This window comes from Zalophus californianus, chromosome 8 (assembly GCF_009762305.2).
Source record: "Zalophus californianus isolate mZalCal1 chromosome 8, mZalCal1.pri.v2, whole genome shotgun sequence".
Lineage (NCBI taxonomy): Eukaryota > Metazoa > Chordata > Mammalia > Carnivora > Otariidae > Zalophus > Zalophus californianus.
The window spans coordinates 93,624,753-93,649,607 of record NC_045602.1 but is presented as its reverse complement, the minus strand read 5'-3'; the positions used below and the strand labels follow the sequence as shown (position 1 = coordinate 93,649,607).

At 38.1% G+C, this 24,855-nt stretch overlaps 1 protein-coding gene across 3 annotated transcripts in view; it reads left to right on the top strand.

The window, feature by feature from the left end:
* Positions 1 to 24,855, top strand: part of XRN2 (5'-3' exoribonuclease 2) — an 85,402-nt gene that overhangs the window by 3,077 nt on the left and 57,470 nt on the right. For all 3 annotated transcript variants that reach the window (XR_003524611.2, XM_027621623.2, XM_027621621.2), the window contains exons 2-4: positions 19,855 to 19,982; positions 20,070 to 20,181; positions 22,544 to 22,655. Coding sequence is in view for 2 of the 3 variants with exons in the window: in XM_027621623.2 (XP_027477424.1) it covers positions 19,855 to 19,982; positions 20,070 to 20,181; positions 22,544 to 22,655 (352 nt within the window). In the remaining variant the exon portion in view is untranslated. The remainder of the gene's footprint in view (positions 1 to 19,854; positions 19,983 to 20,069; positions 20,182 to 22,543; positions 22,656 to 24,855) is intronic.

The window sequence follows — 24,855 nt, the reverse complement described above, 5'->3', positions numbered from 1 at the left end:
ATGATTGTGTATAAATGGAATTACATAGTAGGCACTCTTTTTTTTTTAACGTGGTTCAATTACTTTCATTCAGAATAATTATTTTGAAGTTTATTCATGTTACGTGTAGCAGCAGTTTGTTTCTTTTTATTTTTGAGTAGTTCTATGTTGTACATATATTACGTTTTGTTTATTCGTTCATCTGATTAAGGAACATTTGGATTGCTTCCAGTTTGGACCATCAAAAAACCAAAAAACAATTATGAACATTGGTGTCCAAGCCTTTGTGTGGATGTATGCTTTTATTTCTTTGGAGAATATACCTAGGAGTAAAATGAATTGTATGGTAGATGTGTGGTAATTTCAAAAGGAAATATTACCAGACTGTTTTCCCAAGTGGTTGTGCAATTTTGCATTGCATTGCCACTAGTAGTTTATGAGAGTTCTAGTTGCTCTGTTTCTTTGTCAACACCTGGTATGGTTAGTTTTTTCAGTTTTAGTCCTTCCAATGTAGTTTTATCTCTTGGTTTTAATTTACATTTCCCTAATGACAAATGATGTGGAGCATCTTTCTGGGTGCTTATTTGCCTTCCATATATCTTCTTGAGTGAGATGTCTGTTCAGATCTTTTGCCCCCCCCCCCCCCCCCGTTTTTTAAGAGAGGGAGAGGGAGAAAGGGGGGCGGGAGCAGAGGGAGAGAAGGAATCCTAAGCAGGCTTCATGCCTAGTGCAGAGTCCAACGTGGGGCTCCATCTCACAACCATCAGATTATGACCTGAACCAAAATCAAGAGTCAGCTGCTTAACTGCCGGAGCCATCCAGGTGCCCTTACATTGATTTTTTTTTTTAATTGTTAAACCACCTTGCATTCCTTGGCTAAATCCCACTTGATCATGGTATATTATTTTTATGTATTGTTAGATTCAATTTACTAAAGTTTTCTTGACAGTTTTTACCTTTATGCTCAGAAAGGATATTTGTCTTCCAGTGTTCTTAGGTGTTTGTCCACTTTTGGTATCAGAGTAATTTTGATGTCAGATTGAGTTGTGTTGTGTATGCCCTCTTCAGTTTTCTGGGAAACTCTTGGTAGAATTGGTTTTATTTCTTCCTTAAGTATTTGGTAGAATTCACCAGTGAGCCATCTAAACCTAAAGTTTTTTGAGAATCTTTAGCTACAAATTGTTTTTTTTTTTTTAAAGATTTTTATTTTTTGACAGAGAGAGCGTACAAGCAGGGGGACCGGCAGGCAGATGGAGAGGGAGAAGATGACCTGAGCCGAAGGCAGATGCTTAACCGTCTGAGCCACCCAGGCGCCCCAACAAAATCAGTTTAAGTGAACATAGAACTATTGAGATTATCTTTTTTTTTTTAAGGAGTTTGTGTGTTTTGATTTTTATCTATTTCATCTAGGTAGTCAAATTTGTTGACATACAGTTGTTCATAGGATTCCTTACTATCCTTTTGCTTTCCATAGAAAATGTAGTGATGTTATCTTTCTCATTCCTGATACTAATTTTTCTTTTTTGTTTCATTATGAGTCTGGCTAGAGTGATCTCAAAGAACTAGCTTTTGATTTCATTCATCTTTTTTTCCTGTTGTTTCTTCTGCTTTTTATTGATTTCTGCCCTTACTTTTGTTACTTATTTCTTTTAAGCTCACCCAGGGTTTAGCTGCTTTTCTTGTCCTCATTTCTTAAGATGGCAGCTGAGGTCATTGCTTTGATACATTGTTTCTTCTCATGTAGTTTTGGAGTACCTGCTACTACTGTGTCAGTTACATCCCACAAATATTGACATGTTGTGTTTTCAATTTTTATTCAGTAACAGATACTTTCTAATAGACTTTTTGACTTCTTTGGCCCTTTGGTTATTTATAACTTAACTTAATTTTCAAATATTGGGGATTTTAGACTTTTTTCTCTTACTGATTTCTAATTTAGTTCACTATCAGAGAACATACTCTGCATAATTTGAATCTTTTTAAAGTTTACCTGATTTGTTTTATGGCCCAGAATATGGAGTTGGTAAATGTCGTTTTGCCTTAAAAGAGATAGAAGTTCTGCTGTTGGGTGGAGTGTTTTATAAATGTTATCATGCTGGTTGATAAGACATAGAAGAGTTGAACAACACTTACTAATTTTGTTTTTTCTATCAATTACTGTTAGGGGTATGGAAATCTATTATATAATTATTTGGCCACATCTGTTTTTTGTTTCAGTTTTGTTGGTGTTTGCTCCTTGCATTATGTAGCTCTTTTATAAGGTGCATAAATGCTTAGGATTATTATGTCTTCTTGAAGAAAATGCTCCTTTATCGTTGAAAAATTAACTTTTGGGGGACTCCTGGGCGACTCAGTTGAGCATCCGACTCTTGGTTTCAGCTCAGGTCGTGATCTTGATTGTGGCATTGAGCCCTGCCTCGTCTGCTTGTGATTCTCTGCCTCTTCCTCTGCCCCTCTCCCACTCATGCTTTCCCTCTCTCTCTCTCAAATAAAATCTTTTTAAAAATTATCTTTTTTATCCCTGGTATCTCTGCGCCTTTGTTCTGAAATCTGTTTTGTTCAATGTTAAGATAGATCTTCTGACTAGGTCTATTTCTTTTTGTGTTTTTATATATATAGAGTGTGTGTTTTTATAGGCATCAGAGAGTTGGGTCTTGTTTTTGTATACTGTTTGATGATCTCTTCCCTTTTTTATTGTGGCAAAAAACACATAATATGAAATTTTCCATATTATTTTTTAAGTGTAGAATTCAGTGTCATTAAGTACTCAACAGTATTGTGAAACCATTACCGTTATTCATTTGTAGAACTTCTTCATCGTCCCAAACTCTACGCATTAAACAATAATTCTCTGTGCTCCCTCCTCTCCTACTTTCTGTCTTGTGAATTTGCTTGTTTTAGTTACATAATGTAAGTGGAATCGTATATTTGTCATTTTGTGTCTGGATTATCATTTAGCATAATGTTTTCAAGACTTACCATGTTTGCATGTATCAGAATTTCATTCCTTTTTAAGGCTAATAATATCCCATTTTGTGTGTGTGTATATATATGTCACATTTTGTTTGGACACTTGGGTTATTTTTACCTTTTGACTATTGTGAATAATGCTGCTGTAAACATTGGTGTATAATTATCCATATTCATATCAATGCTTAGGGTATATACCTATGAGTGGTCCCTGCTTTCAGCTCTTGGGGTGTATGCCTAGTGGAATTGCTGGATCTTGTGGTAATTCTGCTTACCTTTTGAGGAACTGCCAGACTGTTTTCCTAGTCTCCACTTTGTAAGCAGGACATTAAGGACATTTACATTTCACATGAGTATTGGTATGGTTAGATTTAAATTTATCAGCTGGTTTCTGTTTCATCTGTTCATTGTTTCCATTTCTACTTCTTTTGGATTGAGTATTTTTTATGATTTCATTTTATTTTTTCTTTTGATTTAACTACTCTTTATTCATTCAATCATCAGTTTTTCACTTTGTGTCCTTGGCTTATATAGGCCTCCATTCATTAGCTTTGCATTCTTAAGAAAAATGCCTTGGCGCGCGTGGTTGGCTCAGTCGGTTAAGCATCTGCCTTAGACTCAGGTCATGATCCCAGGGTCCTGGGATCGAAAGCCCCATGTCTGGGTCTCTGCTGAGCAGGGAGCCTACTTCTCGCTCTCCCTCTACCTTCTCCTCCTCCTGTTTGTCCTCTCTCTGCGTCTCTCTCTGTCAAATAAATAAATAAAAATCTTTAAAAAAAATGCCTTAAACTCTCCTAAACTCTGAAGAACTAGCGCTTCTTGCATTATACTGCACTGCTCTCTACAGTCTCTATTCTCTGGTTATTTCTGTGTGAGAGCTGAAACAAGGCAGTGTCGTCTTGTTTGACTTCAGCTGGGAATGTTCATGTTGGTGGACTCAAATTTTTCACTGCTCTTCTCATGTTTGTGAATGACTGTGGGAGTGCTGCAAATATTGATTTGAGGGTTACCAAAAAATTTTTAGTAAGTAGGTGAATTACCAAATAATAGAAGTCATGAATAATGAAGATCAGTGGTGTATATGCCCCACAGGGTAGTTGTGTGAATTAAATCAGTTAATACGAGTTAAGTGCTTCAAACATTGCTTTGTACAGACTCTTGATATTTCAGAATGTTATTGCTAAGTTAAGTTTCAAGGAGTTTGTATGTCCAAGTAAAAGTGGGGATATATTTGTGTCTAACTTTTGGTAATATTGTGTAGTGTAAGATAGTGCTCTGTTTTTATGTAGTGAAATCCAGGTTTCCTACTCTTTTTTTTCTCTCTTCCTTCTATTTGATTGAGTACTTTTTTTTTATAACTGGCACAAATCTGAGGAGGGGAGGAGGGACGGTAATGAACAAGGAGGCTGTTGGTTCCTGATTCTGCATTCAGTTTTGCTCAGTATAATTTTGGGGGAGATGGCTACTACATTTTTAGATAGCTTTATTGAGATATATGATTCATGTACCATACAATTCACCCATTTAAAGTTTATAATTAAAGGGTTTTTTGTATATTCATGGATGTGGGCAACCATCGCCACAGTCAGTTTTAGAACATTTTCATCACCTCAGAAGGAAACCTGTACCCTGTAGCTACCAACCCACTATCCCCTGCCACTCATATCCCTAAGCAACCACTAGTTTACTTTCTGTCTCTCTAGATTTCTCTATTGTGACTTTCATGTGAATGGAATCATATAGTCTGTGTTTTTTTCTGGGTGGCTTCTTTCACTTAACATTTTGTTTTCAGGGGTGCCAGGGTGGCTCAGTCGTTGGGTGTCTGCCTTTGGCTCAGGTCATGATCTTGGGATCCTGGGATAGAGCCCTGCATCGGGCTCCCTGCTCTGCGGGAAGCCTCCTTCTCCTCTCCCACTCCCCCGCTTGTGTTCCTCTCTTGGTGTGTCTCTGTCAAATAAATACATAAAATCTTAAAAACAAACAAAAAAAATTATGTTTTCAAGGTACGTCCATGATACATAGCATGTATCAGTACTTCCTTTTTTATGGCTAAATAATGCTTCATTGTGTGGATATACCACATTTTGTTTATCCATTTGTGTGTTGCTGGACTTTGGGTTGTTTCCACCTTTTGACTGGTATGAGTAATGGTGCTACATTCACATACAGGTTTCTGTGTGGACATGTTTTCATTTACTAGGTATATACCTAGAAGTGGGAATTCTGGATTATAGGGTAACTCTGTGTTTATTTGAGGAACTGCCAGACTGTTTTCCTAAGTGGCTGCAGCATTTTAATTCCCACCAGCAGGGTTTCAGGGTTTTAGTTTCTCCACATCCTCACTAACACTTGTTACCTGACTTTATTTTCGCCATCCTAATGGGTGTGAAGTTGATATCTCATTGTAGTTTTTATTTACATTTCTCTTAGGTCTAAATTATACTGAGCATCTTTTTTCATGTGCTTATTGGCCATTTGTATATCTCTTTTGGAGAAGTGTCTATTCATATTCTTTGCCTGTTTTTAAATTGGGTTGTCCTTTGATTGACCTGGAAGAGTTTTTTAAATGTATGTATTCTGAATACGAGGCCCTTAAAAGATATATGACTTTCAAATGGTTTTTTTTTTGCCTATTTTGGGTTGTCTTTCTACTTTCTTGACAGTGTCTTTTGAAGCAAGAAGTTCTTAATTTTGGTGATGAAATCTAATTTATTTTTTCTTTAGTTGCTTGTGCTTCTGGTGTCACATCTGAAAATCCATTTGCCAAATCCAAAGTCATGAAGATTTATGCTTGTGTTTTCTACCTAGAGCTTTATACTTCTAACTCTTAAATGTGGGTGTATGATCCATTTTGAATAAAGTTTTGCATATGGTGTGAGGTTAAGGTCCAACTTATTCTTTGGTGTGCGGCTATCCAATTGTTACAGCACCATTTGTTGAGAAGTGTTCTTTGCCAATTCAGTGGTCTTGACACCTTGTTAAAAAGCAGTTGACTATAGATATATGGGTTTATTTCTGGTCTTTGATTTCTGTTCTGTTGATCTATATGTTTATCCTGGTACTGGTACCGTAGTGTCTTGATTACTGTTGCTTTGTAGTAATTTTGAAATGAGGAAGTATAAGTCCTCTAGTTTATTCTTTTTTGAGGATTATTTTCTATATTCTGGCTTTCTTGGAATTGCATATGAATTCTACAATCCACTTCAGAGTATAGATTTTACATTTCTTTGATTAATTTTAGTTTTAGGATACTATTACGACTGGAATTGTTTTCTTATTTTTGAATTGTTCATTACAACTGTATAGAAATTAAATTGGTTTTTTTTTATATTGATCTTGTATCCTGCAACCTTGCTGAACTCATTCTAATAGTTTTTTAGTAGCTTCCTTAGGATTTTTAATATACGAGATCACATCATGCAAATAAGGAGTTTTACTTCCTCCTTTACAATCTAGATGCTTTTTACTTCTTTTTTTTGCTTAATTGCCCTGGGTAGAACCTCCATGACAGTTTAGAATTGAAATGGCAAAAGAGTGGACATCCTTGCCTTGTTCCTAACCTTAAAGGGAAACCATCTACTACTTCATCACCATTAAGTATGATGTTAACTGGTTTTTTTGTAGATGCCCTTTATATAAGGCACTTATGTTCCATTCCTAGTTTATTGAGTGGTTGTTTGGTTTTTGTTTTTAATCATGAAAGGGTGTTGGATATTCTCAAATGCTTTTTCTATATCTATTGAGTTGGTCATGTGATTTTTGTCTTTCATTCTATTCATGTGATGTATTGCATTAATTGATTTTTTGATGTTAAACCAACTTTGCGTTGCTAGGGTAAGTCCTACCTTGGTCATGCTGTATAATTCTTTTCATATATTGCCAGATTCAGTTTGCTAGTATTTTGTTGAGGACTTTTACATCCATGTTCATAAGAGTCTGTAGTTTTGTTTTCTTGTGATATCTTTGTCTAGTTTTGGTTATCAGGATAATATTGGCCTCATAAAATGTGTTGGAAAGTGTTTCTTCCCTTTTTTTGGAAAAATTTGTGAAGAATTGGTATTAATTCTTTGGTAGAATTTAGTGGAGAAACTATTTAGGCTTGGGTTTTACTTTTTTTTTTTTAATTAAGATTTTATTTGTCAGGGAGAGAGAGAGAGAGTGGGTGCGCACAGCAGGGGGAGCAGCAGGCAGAGGGAGAAGCAGGGACCCCAATGTTGGACTCTATCCCAGGACCCTGGGATCATGACCTGAGCTGAAGGCAGATGCTTTTCCAACTGAGCCACCCAGGCATCCCTAAGCTTGGGCTTTTAACTGTGGGTAGTTTTTTCTTTTTTCTTTTTCTTTTTACTGGTTTTGCCTCATATAGGTTTATTCAGATTATTTCTTTTGTCATTTTTGTATTTTCTTTTGTCATTTTTGTAGCTTGTCTTTCTATTTGTACATTTCATTTAAGTTATCTAATTTGTTGGTGTACTATTCATGATCCTTTTTGTTTCTGTAAAGTTGGCAGTAACGTTTTCTCTTTTGTTTCTGATTCTAGTAATTTGAATCTTCTCTTTTTCTAGGTCAAAGTGACTAAAGGTTTGTTGATCTTTTGAAAGAACGAATTTTTTGGTCTCATAGGTTTTTTCTCTTTATCTTTTTATTTTCTATTTTATTACTTTTTCCTCTAATGTCATTTCTTCTGCTGGCTTTGAGTTTAATTTGCTATTATTTTTCTAGTGTCTTAAGGTGCATATATGCATGGTTATGTTACGGATTTGAGGTCTTTCTTAATATAGACATTTACAGCTATGTTTTTCTCTGAACACTGCTTTGACTCTATACCCTAGGCTTTGGTATGCTGTATCTTCATTTTCATTCATCTCAAAGTATTTTCTTTTCTATTTATCTATCTATCTATCTATCTCTCTCTCTATCTATCTATCTATCTATCTATTTATTTGACAGAGAGAGAGTACAAGTAGGCAGAGAGGCAGGCAGAGGGAGAGGGAGAAGCAGGCTCTCCAGTGAGCAGGGAGCCCGACGTGGGGCTCGATCCCAGGAGTCTGGGATCATGACCTGAGCCGAAAGCAGCTGCTTAACCGACCGAGCCACCCAGACGTCCCTCAGAGTATTTTCTGATTTCTCTTTTGATTTCTTCAATTCACTGGTTATTCATTCATGAGTGTGTTAATTTCCACATATTTGTGAGTTTGCCAGATTTCCTCCTGTTATTTCTGATTTCATTTCATTGTGGCTGGAGAACATATTTTGAATTATTTTTGTGCTTTTAAATTTTTTGAGATTTGTTTTATAGCCTAGTGTTTGGTCTGCTGGAAAATGTTCCGTATGCAGTTGAGAATGTATATTCTGTTGTTGGATGGAGTGTTCTATAGAAGTCTGTTGGATGTGGTTGGTTAATAGTGTTCATGTCATCTATTTCCTTATTGATCTTCAGTCTAGTTTTACTCATTATTGAAAGTAGAGTATTGAAGTCTTTACTTTTACTGTTGAATTGTCTATCTTTTTTATTTCTGTCATGTATTAAAAGGCTTGTGTTTTAAAAAATGTTTTTTACAACACCTTTTTATTTTTTAATTGAAGTATAATTAGCACACAGTGTTATTTAGTTGTACGCAGTGTTAGTTTCACATGTACAGTATGATTGTACAATTCTATACAGTACTCAGTACTCACCAGGATAATGCATTCTAAATCCCATTTATATGTTTCACCCATCCCCTCACCCATCTCCCCTCTGGCCACCACGAGTTTTTTCTCTGTGTTTAACAGTCTGTTATTTATCTTTCTGTCTTTTTTTTTGGTCTTTAAAACTGTACATATGAGTGAAATCATATGTATTTGTCTTTCACTGTTTAACTTATTTCACTTTGCATTACATCCTAGGTTCATCATGTTGCAAATGACAAGATCTCATTCTTTTTAATGGCTGAGTAATACTGTGTGTGTGTGTGGATACACACACACATACACACATATATATATATATCACAATTTCTTTTTTTTAATAATTTTTTATTATGTTAATCACCATACATTACATCATTAGTTTTTGATGTAGTGTTCCATGATTCATTGTTTGTGCATAACACCCAGTGCTCCACACAGAATGTGCCCTCTTTAATACCCATCACCAGGCTAACCCATCTCCCCACCCCCCTCCCCTCTAGAACCCTCAGTTTGTTTTTCAGAGTCCATCATTTCTAATGGTCCGTCTCCCCCTCCGACTTACTCCCCTTCATTCTTCCCCTCCTGCTATCTTCTTCTTTTTTTTTCTTAACATATATTGCATTATTTGTTTCAGAAGTACAGATCCGTGATTCATCAGTCTTGTACAATTCACAGTGCTCACCATAGCACATACCCTACCCAATGTCTATCACCCAGCCACCCAATCCCTCCCACCCCCCACCACTCCAGCAACCCTCAGTTTGTTTCCTGAGATTAAGAATTCCTCATATCAGTGAGGTCATATGATACATGTCTTTCTCTGATTATTTCACTCAGCATAACACCCTCCAGTTCCATCCACGTTGTTGCAAATGGCAAGGTCTCATTCCTTTTGATGGCTGCATAATATTCCATTGTGTATATATACCACATCTTTATCCATTCATCTGTCGATGGACATCTTGGCTCTTTCCACAGTTTGGCTATTGTGGGCATTGCTGCTATAAACATCGGGGTGCATGTACCCCTTCGGATCCCTACATTTGTATATATCACAATTTCTTTATCCATCTGTGGATGGACACTTGGGTCGCTTCATATGTTGGCTGTTGTAAATAATGCAGTAAACATAGGGGTGCATGTATCTTTTTGAATTAGTGTTTCTGTTTTCTTCGGGTAAATACCAGTAGTGGAATTAACTGGATCATATGGTAATTCTGTTTTTAATTTTTTGAGGAACCTCCATACTGTTTTCCACAGTGGTTGCACCAATTTGCATTCTTACCAGCAGTACAGAAGGATTCCTTTTACTGCACATCCTCGCCAACACTTATTTCTTGTGTTGATTTTAGCCATTTTGACAGGCACGGAATATCTCATTGTGGTTTTGATTTGCATTTTTCTGATAGTGGTGTTGAGCATCTTTTCCTGTGTCAGCCATTTGTATGTCTTCTTTAGAAAAATATCTATTCAGGGCCTTTGCTTATTTTTAAATTGGATTATTTGGTTTCTTTTGGTGTTGAGTTGTATAAGTTCTTTATATATTTTGCATATTAATCCCTTATAGGACATATCATTTGTAAATATTTTCTATTTGCTAGGTTGCCTTTTTGTTTTATTGATGGTTTCTTTCACTGTGCATTTATTTTGGTATAGTCCCAGCAATTTAATTTTGTTTTGTCTCCCTTGCCTGAGGAGACATATGTAGACAACTATTTCTATGGCCAATGTCAGAGAATTTTTGCCAATGTTTTCTTGTAGGAGTTTTATCGTTTCAGATCTCACATTTACAACCCTCGTTAACCCATTTTGAGTTTATTTTTGTGCATGGTGTAAGAAAGTGATCCAGTTTTATTTTTTGCATGAAGCTGTCCAATTCTCCCAACGCTGTTTGAAGAGACTGTCTTTTCCCCATTGTATATTCTTGCCTTCTTTGTCATAGATTAATTGACCATATATGCATGGGTTTATTTCGGGGTTCTCTATTCTTTTCCACTGATCTATATCTCTTTTTTTGTGCCGGTACCATACTGTTTTGATTACTACAGTTTGGTAGTACATCTTGAAATCTGGGATTGTAATACCTGAAGTTTTGTTCTTCCATATGAAAATTACTTTGGCTATTTGAGGTCTTTTGTGATCCCATACACACTTTAGTATTATTTGTTGTAGTTCTGTGAACAGCGTTATTGGTATTTTGATAGGGATTGCACTAAATCTGTAGATTGCTTTGGATAGTATGGACATTTTAACAATATTGATTTTCTCAGTCTTTGAGCGTGGAATATCTGGGTCATGTTCAGTTTCTTTCATCAGTATTTTATAGTGTTTAGAGCACAGATTTTTTCACCTTCTTGGTTAAGTTTATTCCTAGGGATTTTATTATGTTGGGTGCAACTGTAAATGAGTTTTTTTTTAAAAATTCTCTTTCGGGGCGCCTGAGTGGCTCAGTCTTTAAGCATCTGCCTTCTGCTTAGGTCATGATCCTAGGGTCCTAGCATCAAGCCCCGAATCAGGCTCCCTGCTCCATGGGAAGCCTGTTTCACCCTCTTCCACTCCCCCTGCTTGTGTTCCCTCTCTCTGTGTGTCTCTCTGTCAAATAAATAAAGTCTTTTAAAAAAAATTCTCTTTCTGCTATTTCATTATTCTTGTATAAAATACAATGGATAGCTGTATATTAATTTTGTGTCCTGTGACTTTACTGAATTCATTTATCAGTTCTGATAGTTTTTTGGTGGAGTCTTTAGGGTTTTCTATGTATAATATCATATCATCTGCAAACAGTAATAGTTTTACTTCTTCTTTACCAGTTTGGATGTCTTTTATTTCTTTTTCATGTCTGATTGCTGTGGCTAGGACTTCCAGTATCATGTTGAATAAAAGTGGTGAGAGTGGACATCCTTGTCTTGTTCCTGATCTTAGAAGAAAAGCTTTCAGGTTTTCATCATTGAGTATGATGTTACTTGTGGGTTTTTCATGTATGTCTTTATTTTTTATTTTTTTAAAAATTTATTTATTTGAGCAGGGGAGGGACAGGGCGGGGAGAGAGAGAGAGAATCCCAGGCAGACTCCACACGGAGCACAGAGCCCAATGCAGGGCTTGATGCTTAACCCACTGAGCAACCCAGGTACCCCCATATGGTCTTTACTGTGTGGAGGTGTGTTTTCTCTAAATCTACTTTGTTGAGTTTTTTTTTTTTTAATTATCAATAGATGTTATATTTGATATCAGGTGTTTTTCTGCATCTATGGAAATGATCCCATGGTTTATATCTTCTTTTCTCTGTTAATGTGATATACTGTATTGATATGTGAGTATTGAACCACTCTTGAATCCTTGAATCTCTGGAATAACTCCTATTTGATCTTGGTGAATGATTTTTTAAATGTATTGCTGGCGTTCAGTGTGCTAATATTTTGTTGGGGATATTTGCATCTATGTTCACCAGAGATATTGGCCTGTAGTTTTATTTTTTGGTAGTGTTTTTAATCTGCTTTTGGTATCAGGGTAATGCTGGCCTCCTGGAATAAATTTGGGAGCTTTCCATTCTCTTCTAGTTTTTTGGAATAGTTTGAGAAGAATAGGTGTTAACTCTTTAAGTATGGGGATTGGGGGGGGAGTGCAAGGGAGAGGGAGAGAGAATCTTAAGACTCCACACCCATCACAGAGCCTGACTTGGGCCTCGATCTCACAACCCTGAGATCATGACCTGAGCCAATATCAGGGGTCGGACACTAAACTTACTGAGCCACCCAGGCACCCCTAGTGATTCAGTTTCATTGCTAGCAATCAGTCTGTTCAAATTTTCTATTTCTTCCAGAATCAGTTATGGCAGTTTATGTTTCTAGGAATTTACCACTAGGTTGTGCAGTTCGTCAGGATATAATTTTTCACTATTCTCTTATAAACCTTTGTGTGATGCTGGTCATTATTTTTCTTCTTTCATTTCAGATTTGAGTCCTCTCTTTCTTGGTGAGTCGGGCTAATGATTTATCCATTTATCTTTTCAAAAAACCAGCTCCTGGATTTATTGTTCTGTTCTATTGTTTCTTTAGTCTGTTTCATTTATTCCTGCTCTCACCTTTATCATTTCCTTTTTTGTACTGGCTTTGGAAAGCTTCATGTGTTTTGATGCTCTGTTATTTGGAACGTGTATGTTCTTAATTGTTAAAAGTTCCTGATGGATTGATTCTCATTATAAAATATCATTTCTGGTAATTTTTTTTTTAAGTTTATTTTGTCTGATGTGGTATAACAATTCGAGCTTTCTAGTGGTTGCTGTTGCATGGTATTCCTATCCATTTACTTTCATTTTTTATTTCTGAGTCAAAAGTATGTCCCTTGTAAACCCCTGTAGCTATAAACAACATATGGGTGGATCTTTTTTTTTAATCTGGTCTGACAATTTCTGACTTTTGATTGGATTCTTTAATCCGTTTACATTTAATGTTACTGATGTAGTTGTATTTATATCTGCTGTTTTATTTTCTGTTTCCCATACATATTTTATGATGTAGAACTTAATTTTCATTACTGACCTTTTTTTCACTCTACTTTTTTCAGTTTTTTTTAAGTGGTTGCTCTAGGGTTTGCCAAATACCATTGACTCTTGAGCAACATGGGGTTAGGGTTACTGGCCCCCATACAGTTGAAAATCTGCCTATAAACTTTTGACTCTCCAAAACCTAACTGCTAATAGCTTACCCTTGACTGGAAGCTTTACTGATAACATAAACAGTCAATGAACGCATAGTTTGTGTATGTATTATGCACTGTATTCTTACAGTAAAGTAAGCCAGAGGAAAGAAATGTTAATACAAAAATCATAAGGAAGAAAAAATACATTTATAGTAGCATACCTGTATTTACTGAAAAAAATCTGCATATAGGTGCGCCTGGCCCACGGATGCTGATGGTTCTGCAGCCTGGTGGCCTGGGCGCAGGAGCAGCAACCACCAGGCAGGCCTATGGGCAGCAACAATGGTCTGGAAGCCCATCTGCCTGGAAGTGTACCACTAGCCTGTGGCCATCCACAGCTGTGACCATGTGTGAGTGTACTGACATCTGGGAGGCCACAGGCCTGGGGCACAGCTTTGGGGAGGAGTTTATGCCTGGCCCAAGAGGGCCTGAGGTCCAAGCCTGCTTCCTGTGCAGCACCATTCCTACCCTTTGGGTGGATTCCTCAGCTTGGGCCTGGCCTCTTGTCTGCCAGCCCTGGACACTCAGTCCAACCACCCCATTAGCACATGTGGTGACCTGCAGCCCTACCTGGTCCTGGGGCTCTCTGGGGGCTGCTGACAGGCTTAGCTGGCCTCTTCCGCTACTCAGAAGGCAGCAGGTCACCTTCAGTTTGGTCCCATGAAGATTGGGGTGGGCAGTTGTAAATAAATGTTGTGTGGCTTTTGCTGTTAACTTTTAAAAGATCCGTGTGTAAGTGGACCTGTGCCAGCTCAAACCCATGTTCAGGGTCAACTGTAGATCTTACCAAGTTTAGATTTGTAGTAGTTTAATTCTAGTGTTATTATAGTATCTTTGCTGCTACATAGCTTGATTCCCATTTTCCTCTTTCTGTGGTATTGCTTTTATACATATTGGACTTAAAAATGTTACAAACCCAACAGTGTGTTATTGTAATTATTACTTTACTGTTTACAGGAACTTTCTTAGCCCATGGCAACTTTACTCCCACTCCAACTCCGTTTGTGCTGTTACTGGGAAATATATTGCACTATGTTACATTGTGTTATAAGCCACGATACATCATATACTATCATTTAATCCCGTTGCTTTTTATTTTATTTTTTTAATTTTATTTTATTATGTTAATCACCATACATTACATCATTAGTGTTTGACGTAGTGTTCCATGATTCCTTGTTTGCATGTAACACCCAGTGCTCCATTCAATACGTGCCCTCTTTAATGCCCATCACCAGGCTAACTCCTCCCTCCACCCCTCCCTATTTTATTTTTTTTTAAAAGATTTTATTTATTTTTCAGAGAGAGAGAAAGCGCACAAGCAGGGGGAGCAGCAGACAGAGGGAGAAGCAGGCTCCCCGCTGAGCAAGGAGCCTAATGCGGGACTCAATCCTAGGGTCGTGGGATCATGACCTGAGTCGAAGGCAGACACTTAACTGACTGAGCCATCCAGGCGTCCCTCCAATTGCTTTTTAAGTCAGTTAAGAAAAGAAAGGATTAAAAATATGTGTATTTACCTTTATTGTGGTTACTTGCCTTCAACCTAAAGAACTTTCTTTAGTATTTTCTTAAATTGGTTTACTGTCAACGCATTCTCTCAATTTTTGTTTATCTGGCAGTCATTTTTCACCTTTTTTTTGGATTTTAAGTAGGCTCTGCACCCAACATGGGGCTTGAACTCAACCCTGAGATCAAGAGTCGCATGCTCTATGGACTGAGCCACCCAGGCACCCCTTCACCTTCATTTCTGAATAGTAACTTTCCTCGGTTTAAGATTTTTGGCTAACAGGTTTTGCATTCCGTACTTTATAAATGTTATCCTACTGCCCTCTCGCTTCTGTTATTTCTGCTAGGAGCCAGGTGCTAATCTCATTGAGGTTTCTCATTATCTTTTATCTTCAGCATTTTTACTCTGATGTGTCCATCTGTGGTTCTCTTTATGTTTATCTTACGTGGAGTTCTTGGAGTTTCCTGCATGTTTAGGCTATTGTTTTTCAATACATTTGGGAAGTTTTTTGGTTATTATTTCCTTGAATATTCTTTCTGTTCCTCTCTCCCCTCTCCCTCCAGTAGGTGCTCCATTTACATGTGTGTTCATGCATTTCATTGTGTCCCACATTCCTCTCTGGTTTTCTTTTCTTTCCTTTCCTTTTTTTTCCTCTTTGCTCTTTGGCTTGTGTAATGTCTGTTCATCTGTCCAGGTTTTCTAATTCTTTTGCTTGTTCAAATCTGTTGGGTTTCTCAGGTGAATTTTTTATTTTAGTTACTGTACTTTGCAACTCCAGAATTGTAATGTTTTTATTTTTATTTTTTATTTTTGCTGACATTCTTTATTTGAAACAGACTGTAATTCTGCGTTTTTTTCCTTAGGCATACTTTTTTTTAGTTTTATAAATATATTTGTGAACCTGTTTGTAATCGCTGCTTTAAAATCTCTTCTGTTCAATATGACATCTGGACACACTCATAGGTGGATTTTTTGCTTGTCTTTTTCCTGGTCTGTGGTTTATTTTTTTCTGTTTTTCTGCATACCTAGTAGTTTTTTGATGCAAACAGGACATTTTAGATAATATACTATAGCACTTATGGGTACTGGTCCCCCTCCCTGCCCCATTCCAGGGCTTGTTACGTGTTCTTAGTTTATTTACTGGTTAGATTATTGTAGTGAACTATGTTTCTTTCTCACTGTGTTACATGCCTCTGATCTTGCTCCTCAGGGAGGTGCAGTTTGGGGCCATAGGTGGCCATAGCCATCCTGGGGATGACTGTGGTACAGGTAGGGCTCTCTCACACTTTCTGATCACACCCAGCAGTTAAACTTCACTAATTTTGGCCCTTTGGTCTGTTGTTTTCATTAGTGCCCTGGGGCATAAATTGCTCTATAGACTAATCCAGTCAAACTGGTTTCTTCCAGGGATTAGTTTCTGAGATTAATACTGGGTATTTGTTCCAACCAAAGGAGGGTTCCTCCCAGCTGTCTTACTCCCTGGTTCTCTGCTGCAAACTAGCTGGCTCGGGAAATCTAACTAGGGGAATCTAAAACTGAGTTCTGTAGTTTGGTATTTGCTTCAACATGGGAACTTTCCTTACAGAGGAACCTCAGCTAGGATTCATGATTTTTCTAATGCTGCTGTTAGATACTAGGCAGGCTTAAACAAAAATGCATCTACTTAGCTATTACTAAAAGTAGTGGTTTCTGCTTCACATTTGAGGAGCCAGAAAGCCTTGTAAGGTTGACTGGGACAGTAAGTTGGTGTGAAATTAATTTTGAGTGGTTTATGTTAAAACCTGTGGAGTATCTTTTTATACAGACTCACTATTTGTGTATTTGTACTATCTTTACTTTCTTAAAATATCTTCTTTACCTTGATTCCTTGGCATCTTTATCACAAATAGGATGATTTCTCAAGCTGCTTACTTGGGATATATGTACCCTTTTTTCCAAGAAGTGGAGGAGGAATGGGCTTCCTGCTAGGCAGAACTACCTTGACTGCCAGCCTTCTGGGTAGGTATGCTCCTTGTTCCTCTGGGGAAACTGCCACTCAGCCAGGGTACTGCACTACCTTTCCTCCTCAAGCACCCATTTTGCTTGGTCCGTGTGGGGCCTGAGTGGTAAGGGAGGGGGAGAATGCAGGGGACTGACCCTGTTAGTGCTCCTGGTGCTGATAGATCATCCAGAGGCTGTCCCTTGAGTCCCTCTCTGGGCCTGGAGCCCTCTTGTGTTTTCCCACTTCTTGGCAGGAAATCTCCTCTGCATGTTTTAGGCTGTTAGATGTACTAGTTTTCCACATTTCAGGTATCCCTCACGATTTTTCAGCCACAGAGGATTTTGTCACAGATTTGCAGTCGGGATGTTTGTTGTTAGTTTTGTGGTCTTGGGTTAGAAAGGGAAGGCTGCAGTGAAAACCCAAAAGATAATGAAAAGGTAATTGAAATGAATTGATTTTGGGGTTCAAAGTGGCTGTTCTTTTATCTGCCCTTTGATAAAGATCTCTCTTTAACCAGCGAGAGACACATTGGCATTGTATTTGGCAAGGCTTTTGAGGAATGAGTTCGTTTGTTGAGCATCAAAATCTTCTCTTGAAGAAACTCTATAAATTTATGTAATTAGCATGTTGTATATATCTACAGTAATTCTGAGAGGAAAATATGTTCACAGTCTTCTTATTGGAAATCCCTGGAATGCTCTTTTTTCCTCCCAAAATTAACGCTCCCCTCCAACCCACCCCCCAATGCCTCCCTGCACCATGTTGCACTTCTAGGTAGTATAAATAGAAATTCTCATGCAGCTACACTCAGCATTCATTGAGAAGCTGCACTATGCCTAGTGGTGTACTTTGGACAAAGGGCAGAAGTTAGCAAGCCAGTGGCCTCCTGTTTTTGTACGTACAGTTACATTGGAACACAATCATACCCATTCATAGACATATTGTTTATGGCTGCTTTCACTCTACAAAGCAGATAATAAGTTGTTGCAACTGAGATCATATGGCAAAGTCTAAAATATTTTTAACCTGACTTCCTGGGGAGCATAAAGACAATGAGTCTTGATTCTCCTGAGTGTGGTGTCTTGCTTGGTGCAGAGAAAGGAATGTGTGGACTTTGGAATGTAGAGGCTAGATGGAGAGGTAGAGAGCTTCCTGCCTTCATAGAGTTTGTTTTTGTTTTTTGGGGAGAGTTTATCAGGTTCTTCTCTATTGAAATAGACACCACCAAAATTGACCTCTTGTTTTCCTTACATTTTTATCCCATTCACTGCTTCTGATCAAGCCACTTTTTCCTGATATACGAGCATATATGTACAGAGCACTGTCTGAAAGCTGCTTCCCTGTTCTGCCTTTAAATCCCTTTTGTAATACCCTTTTCTCCCAATTATAAATGTACATTGAAATGCAATCTCATTCCTTTCCCTCTCTCAGAGATAACAACCAGGGTCACGAAATCGTTCCCTTGCTTTTTTATGCTTTCACTGTATACGTACTCAGTCCTGAACAATACCTGTTATTATTTTGTCTATTTTATAATTTTCTATAAATGGTACTGTATGTATCCTTCTGAAGCCTGGTGGCTTTTGGTTTTGTTTTTTGTTTGTTTGTTTTTGGCTCAGCAATATATTTGTGACTGTCCTGCTCTGTTTCTTTGATTCTCACTTGTGTCTGGCATTCCGTATATGGACATCCACAGTTTATCAATCCGTTCTGTGGACTCTTTCTTTTCCCCTAATTAAGTTGACCTTTCATTATAGTCTTCTTGAGATGTAATTTATATGCCATAAAATTCACCTGTTGAAAGTGTACAATTCAGTGGCTTGTATACAGATTGTCGCCGTTACCTAATTTTAGAACACTTTTATCACTCCCAAAAGAAATGTTGCACCCATTTGCATTCATTTCCTATCAACACCCCCCAAATTGAAACTCATCTATTTCTGTCTCTATAGATTTATCTATTCTGGATTTTTTCATATAAATGGGATCTTCTGTGGTCTTTTGTGATTGGCTTTCACTTAAAATATTTTTGAGACTCATCCATGATGTACACGATGGCTTTTAAGTTCACAGTTTTTTGCTGTTACAAATGATGCTTTATATGCTCTGTGTGTGTTAAACTTTTTTTTTTTAATGACATTGACTAACAGTAAAAATCTGATCTCATATTCTTATCATTCACTGAAGCTCTGGAAGAAAAAACAAAGGTAATATTCATTACAAAAATACAGTTGAGGGGTGCCTGGGTAGTTCAGTCAATTAAGTGTCTGCCTTCAGCTCAGGTCATGATCCCAGGGTTCTGGGATGGAGCCCCATGTTGGGCTCACTGCTCAGCAGGCAGTATGTTTCTCCCTCTCCCTCTGCTCCCTGTTCTCTTTCTCAAATAAATAAATGCAGAAGGAGGAGCAGTTAGTTTTCTGAGAGGTGTGTACGAAGAGTTATAAAATGAGTGACTTGATCTCAATCTAGACTGGGGAAAATTAGTAAGGTCTCAGGAAGTGGGTGTGGTCAGGAATGCAGAAGGAGAAAGTGTACAGAGGCACTGGGAGATGGAAGAGGGTTTTCTAGGAACTTAGAAGAGATAGGGTTGGCTGGAATGATACTGTGGCAGGACAGAAGGCTAATAAGTGTTGATCTTTGAGGTGAGTGTTGATACAGTTGATGGTCATGGCAGTGGGGCCAAGAGGAAATGAAGTCGAGAGGCCTTTTTCAGGTTAGATTGTTGGACTTACTGATAATGGCGGGGGGGATTGGGGAGGAATTCTAAGATGACTCCCACGGTTTCTCACTTGGACAACTGAATGATTTGAGATTTTGATAAATATCCCTCACGTAGTTGAGATTAACTTGTGTTGGAAGCTATCCGCTTTCTACAGATAAAATATCTGTATTAGTTTGCTTTAAGGAGTAAAATCATTTCTTATAATTTAAAGATGACTTAAAGTGTTCTGTTTCCAATTCAGAAGTGAAATGGGTTCATACTGAGCCTAGGGTGTGTTAATTTTAGACTTGAACAATCAAACTATTATTGTCACTTTCTCACAGCCAAAAGAATGCAATGGTGTAAAGGTTCCTGTTGATGCCAGTAAACCAAATCCAAATGATGTGGAGTTTGATAATCTGTATTTGGATATGAATGGAATCATCCATCCTTGTACTCATCCCGAAGACAAGTATGTAACCCATTTTTGTCACTGTCATGATAGCAGAAGTTACAGGGGAGTATTGTATTCTATTACATTGTTTGTTTGTCCTTGTAGACCAGCACCAAAAAATGAGGATGAAATGATGGTTGCAATTTTTGAGTACATTGACAGACTTTTCAATATTGTAAGACCAAGACGACTTCTCTACATGGCAATAGATGGAGTGGTAAGTGCTAAAAAAGTTAACTTAGAATCTTCTGTTTTTGTTTTTGCTGTGTTCTGAGTGTCTACAGTGAGAGTCAGCTAAATAACGAAAAATGTTGACGGTGGTGAACTTGAGACAGGCAACCTGATCCTTCAGTCATTCATTCAGACATTTCTTGTACCTGTTTGTGCCAGATACTGTGAGCTACTGGGGTTAATGGTGACTGCCCTTTCTTTTGAAGGGCTTACCACTAATGGGACAGAGATAAATGAACAAGGTAGTTAATTGTGGGCTTTATAGGTACTAGATAACACAGGCAGGGTGCTGAGGGAAGAGGAAATCAGTGCTAGTAAGGGGGTTAGGAGATAGGAGGTGACTTTTGTCTCATTTCTTGAAGCATAAAGAGTAACAGGAGATTGGTGGGCAGTGGAGGGGGATCAGTGGAATAGAAAGGAAGAGGGAAGACCTTCTGGATTTCTCAAATGGGCCCAGTAAATACACTTCCCATGCCTTGACCACACTAACACATTTGGGCAATTACAGGTGTTTTAGATTGGAAAGGGAAGTAGAGCAATGTCTTGAGAAGGCCTTATTGCCATGCTTAGGAGTTTGGATTTTCTCCTATGGGCAGTGAGTAGTCCTCAGAATGCTTTAAGAGGGCAATAACTTACTGACCTAGGGTGATAGGTCAGCTCTCAGCTAGCTTAGTTTATAAATAACCAGCAAACTATGTATCAGAGTTCAAGGAAAATTAAGATAAATCATAACTCTAAAATTTATTTAGCTGTATACAAATAAATTATCTTTCTTTTAGATTTAGTAATCCCTAGTGGCTAATGCAATGATTTTGAAGATCTAGAAAACTTTGGGTCCAAGATTAACTTTTCTGTGAGGTTCTCTTTATGCACTGAAAAATCTTAGCTACTTGATAACTTGGTAAGTTGCAGTTAAAGTGCATTGACAAGTAGAGGGAACAGGAAATATCTTATTTGGAGCATATTCCAATTCGTATTAGTGAAAGTTCTTGAAGAAAATCTGTCATTTTACATTCATTGTGCCCTTACTGCTAGAACAAGTATAAACTGTATGCATACCTGTGTGAGTGTCTGTATATCTGTATGTTTGTATGCTCAGGTGTGTAACATGTTTTTGTTGAAATATAAATGTGGATCAAAGAACTTGGTACTTGAAAGAGTTAGGCTAGGTGGTCTTATTTTACAGGAAAGGGAACTATTTAAAAGAGAATTTAAAATAACTTTTATGTAGACAGGATACTTGAGTCCCTTCCAACCACAAAACTCAGTTTAGGAGTTTCAAAACCTGAGAGTCCAGGGCGCCTGGGTGGCTCAGTTGGTTAAGTGACTGCCTTCGGCTCAGGTCATGATCCTAGAGTCCCGGGATCAGATCCCGCATCCCGCTTCTCCCTCTGACCCTCTCCCCTCTCATGCTCTCTCTCTATCTCATTCTCTCTCTCAAATAAATAAATAAAATCTTAAAAAAAAAAAAAAAACCCTGAGAGTCCAGTTCATTTCATTCAAGCTTATCCAGTGATTTTAAATTACATTTGGTCAGAGTAATTCAAAAGTATTTTCAGTTAAAACCTTGTTCCCTTTTTACCTGCTTTGCTTTGCTTTCTCGTAGAGACAGAGTGGTTATTGTGGGAAATACATTATAGAAGTGCCTTGGGGCGCCTGGGTGGCTCGGTCGTTAAGCGTCTGCCTTCGGCTCAGGTCATGATCCCAGGGTCCTGGGATCGAGTCCCGCATCGGGCTCCCCGCTCCGTGGCAAGCCTGCTTCCCCCTCCAACTCCCCTGCTTGTGTTCCCTCTCACTGTGTGTCTGTCAAATAAATAAATAAAATCTTTAAAAAAATTTTTTTTAATGAAAAAAAAAGTGCCTTGAGGTCCTACAGATTAAGAAGTAGTTTTCTTTTGCTTTTATGGGGCGTGGTGAATCTCATTTGGAGACCATCTTTGCTTTTAGGCATGGACATAAGTTCTTCCTGATCCTGGTTCTGTACTAGTAACTATTCACTGCATGCTGGCTGGGTCTTTGAGTAAAGTGAGCTCTCCTTCTTGGGTGCCTTGAAGCACCATAGCCCAGTAGAAGTGGCATTGGGTTGTGGACTCTGCAGTATTAAGTGGCTTCTTAGGATGTTTGTCCATTTGATATGTCACTCACTTACCTGACTGAGGTCAGCTTTTAAGTTCTTGATCCAAATTTAAGTTCTCAGGATTTACTATCTGTCATGAAAGGATTATTGGATATATTACTTTTCCATTTTGGTGTACTATTTTTACAAGAACAACTGGTTGAAAATAATGTACAGATTTCATTATACATATTTTAAATAGTATTGTATGACTGTGAAATAATGTTCTTAGGCACCACGTGCTAAAATGAACCAGCAGCGTTCCAGAAGGTTCAGAGCATCAAAAGAAGGAATGGAAGCTGCAGTGGAGAAGCAGCGAGTCAGGGAAGAAATACTGGCAAAAGGTAAAGAATGTGCATCTTGAACTTGGACTTTTTATGAAATGTGTATAGAATGGGGGGAGAGGTGTCAACTTCGCTCACAGTAGGTATGGTTTTAATTTAATTAGGATCTAGAATATCCGAGGAAAATTTATGTTCACTGTCAAAAAGTAGTTAATGGAATCCTTCATTCCCCCTAACAAGCTTGTTTCTTTTCCCAACTCTAGTAAAAGGGAAACTTAGGAATAAAAGGAGGGAATTCTGGTAGAGAGAGCAGATTGTCAGCCCCTCTTAGGGCAAGCACAACTCTTCAGCTAATTTGTTGTATCTGTAAAGGAGAAATACATTAAGAGTGCCTCTTACTTTTGTTTTCTATGGGGGCTGTTCGAAAGCTACAGTTCTGTAAACATTTTCCTTAAATCAGTCTGGGCAGCTTGCTTATTACTTCCCCTCAGAACTCCGAGGTCTGTAAGAGGAAGCCCGGGATGATGTGCTCCTATTTACAGGCTTTCACTAAGTCAAACACACTTCAGTGGAGGTGGATGCAACAGGCACTGAGGCGGTGAAGTACCCAGGGTTCCCTTGATTTGGGGGAGGGGTGGGGTGTGATCATCTTTGCAGTTTCCCAGAGCTTGAAATTCCTATTGGATATATAGGTAGAAGTTTGAAGTCTCAGGGGAGGAAGGTCAGGGAGTCCAGATACTCCATGGGACCAGTTCTCTCCCAAGACACCTGTCTGTGAGATGGAGTGTGGTTGTAGCAGGGTGATTTGTTTGGTGTTTTGTTACAGAGGCAGTATGATAGACCGGGAAAGCCACAATTTATTGGCTCAAGATACTGTACTTTGCAGGTAAAAGAGGATACCATAGTGTAGTCACCTCAGGCCTACAATTAGGACACATTTTCTGTTTTAATTTGCTGGAAGTGTGCAACTGGATAGTTACTTTAGCTGCAGCTTGTAATATGCTAAAAACCTGTTTGCACTTATAAAAGATAGTCTTCGATTTTAAAGATGTCTTCTTTCTTGAAGATGTTTTGAAATATATTTGTCATTTAAAAAAAGCTAATCGGTGATATGGAGGACAAATAGGACTTTTATATCACAGCTGATAATTTTATTTCTTATCATATAAAGCTGTTATAAACTCAGCAGTTTATGGGCACCTGGGTGGCTCAGTTGGTTAAGCATCTTTCTTTGGCTCAGGTCATGATCTTAGGGTTCTGGGATCAAGCCCTGTGTCAGGCTCCCTGCTCAGTGGGGAGTCTGCTTGGCCCTCTCCCTCTCCCCCCACTCATTTGTGAGCACACACGCACTCTGTCTCTCTCTCAAATAAATAAATAAATAAAAATCTTTAAAAACAAACAACTCAGCACTTTAATTTTTCCTAAGGTACATTTATCTCAGGAATTATTATCAAAATGAGAACTCCTAACGTGTGTGTGTGTATGTGTATGTTCTGCTGCAGAGGGCATTATGAAGAATGTCATCATTTTCATATTTCTATATAACTGTAGTATCTTTTGTATATCATATATTGTTTGATGGTCATGTTAAAGCTTGTATTAAATTTGAGAGCATGAATCTTATTCTCTTCCCCAAAGGGGGAACATTTGTTCCTTAGGTGACAATATTTCCTTTTCTTTTGTATTTGGACTTGTTTTTGTTGTTCTGGCTTAATACTGAAATACTTAATACCTTTTTTTTAATTTTTTTATTGTTATGTTAATCACCATACATTACATCATTAGTTCTTGATATAGTGTTCCATGATTCATTGTTTGTGCATAACACCCAGTGCTCCACGCAGAATGTGCCCTCTTTAATACCCATCACCAGGCTAACCCATCCCCCCACCCTCCTCCCCTCTAGAACCCTCAGTTTGTTTTACAGAGTCCATCGTCTCTCATGGTTCGTCTCCCCCTCTGACTTACTCCTCTTCATTCTTCCCCTCCTGCTATCTTCTTCTTTTTCTTTTTTCTTAACGTATGTTCTATTATTTGTTTCAGAAGTACAGATCTGTGATTCCACAGTCTTGCACAATTCACAGCGCTCACCATAGCACATACCCTACCCAATGTCTATCACCCAGCCACCCCATCCCTCCTACCCCCCATCACTCCAGCAACACTCAGTTTGTTTCCTGAGATTAAGAATTCCTCATATCGGTGAGGTCATATGATACATGTCTTTCTCTGATTGACTTATCTCACTCAGCATAACACC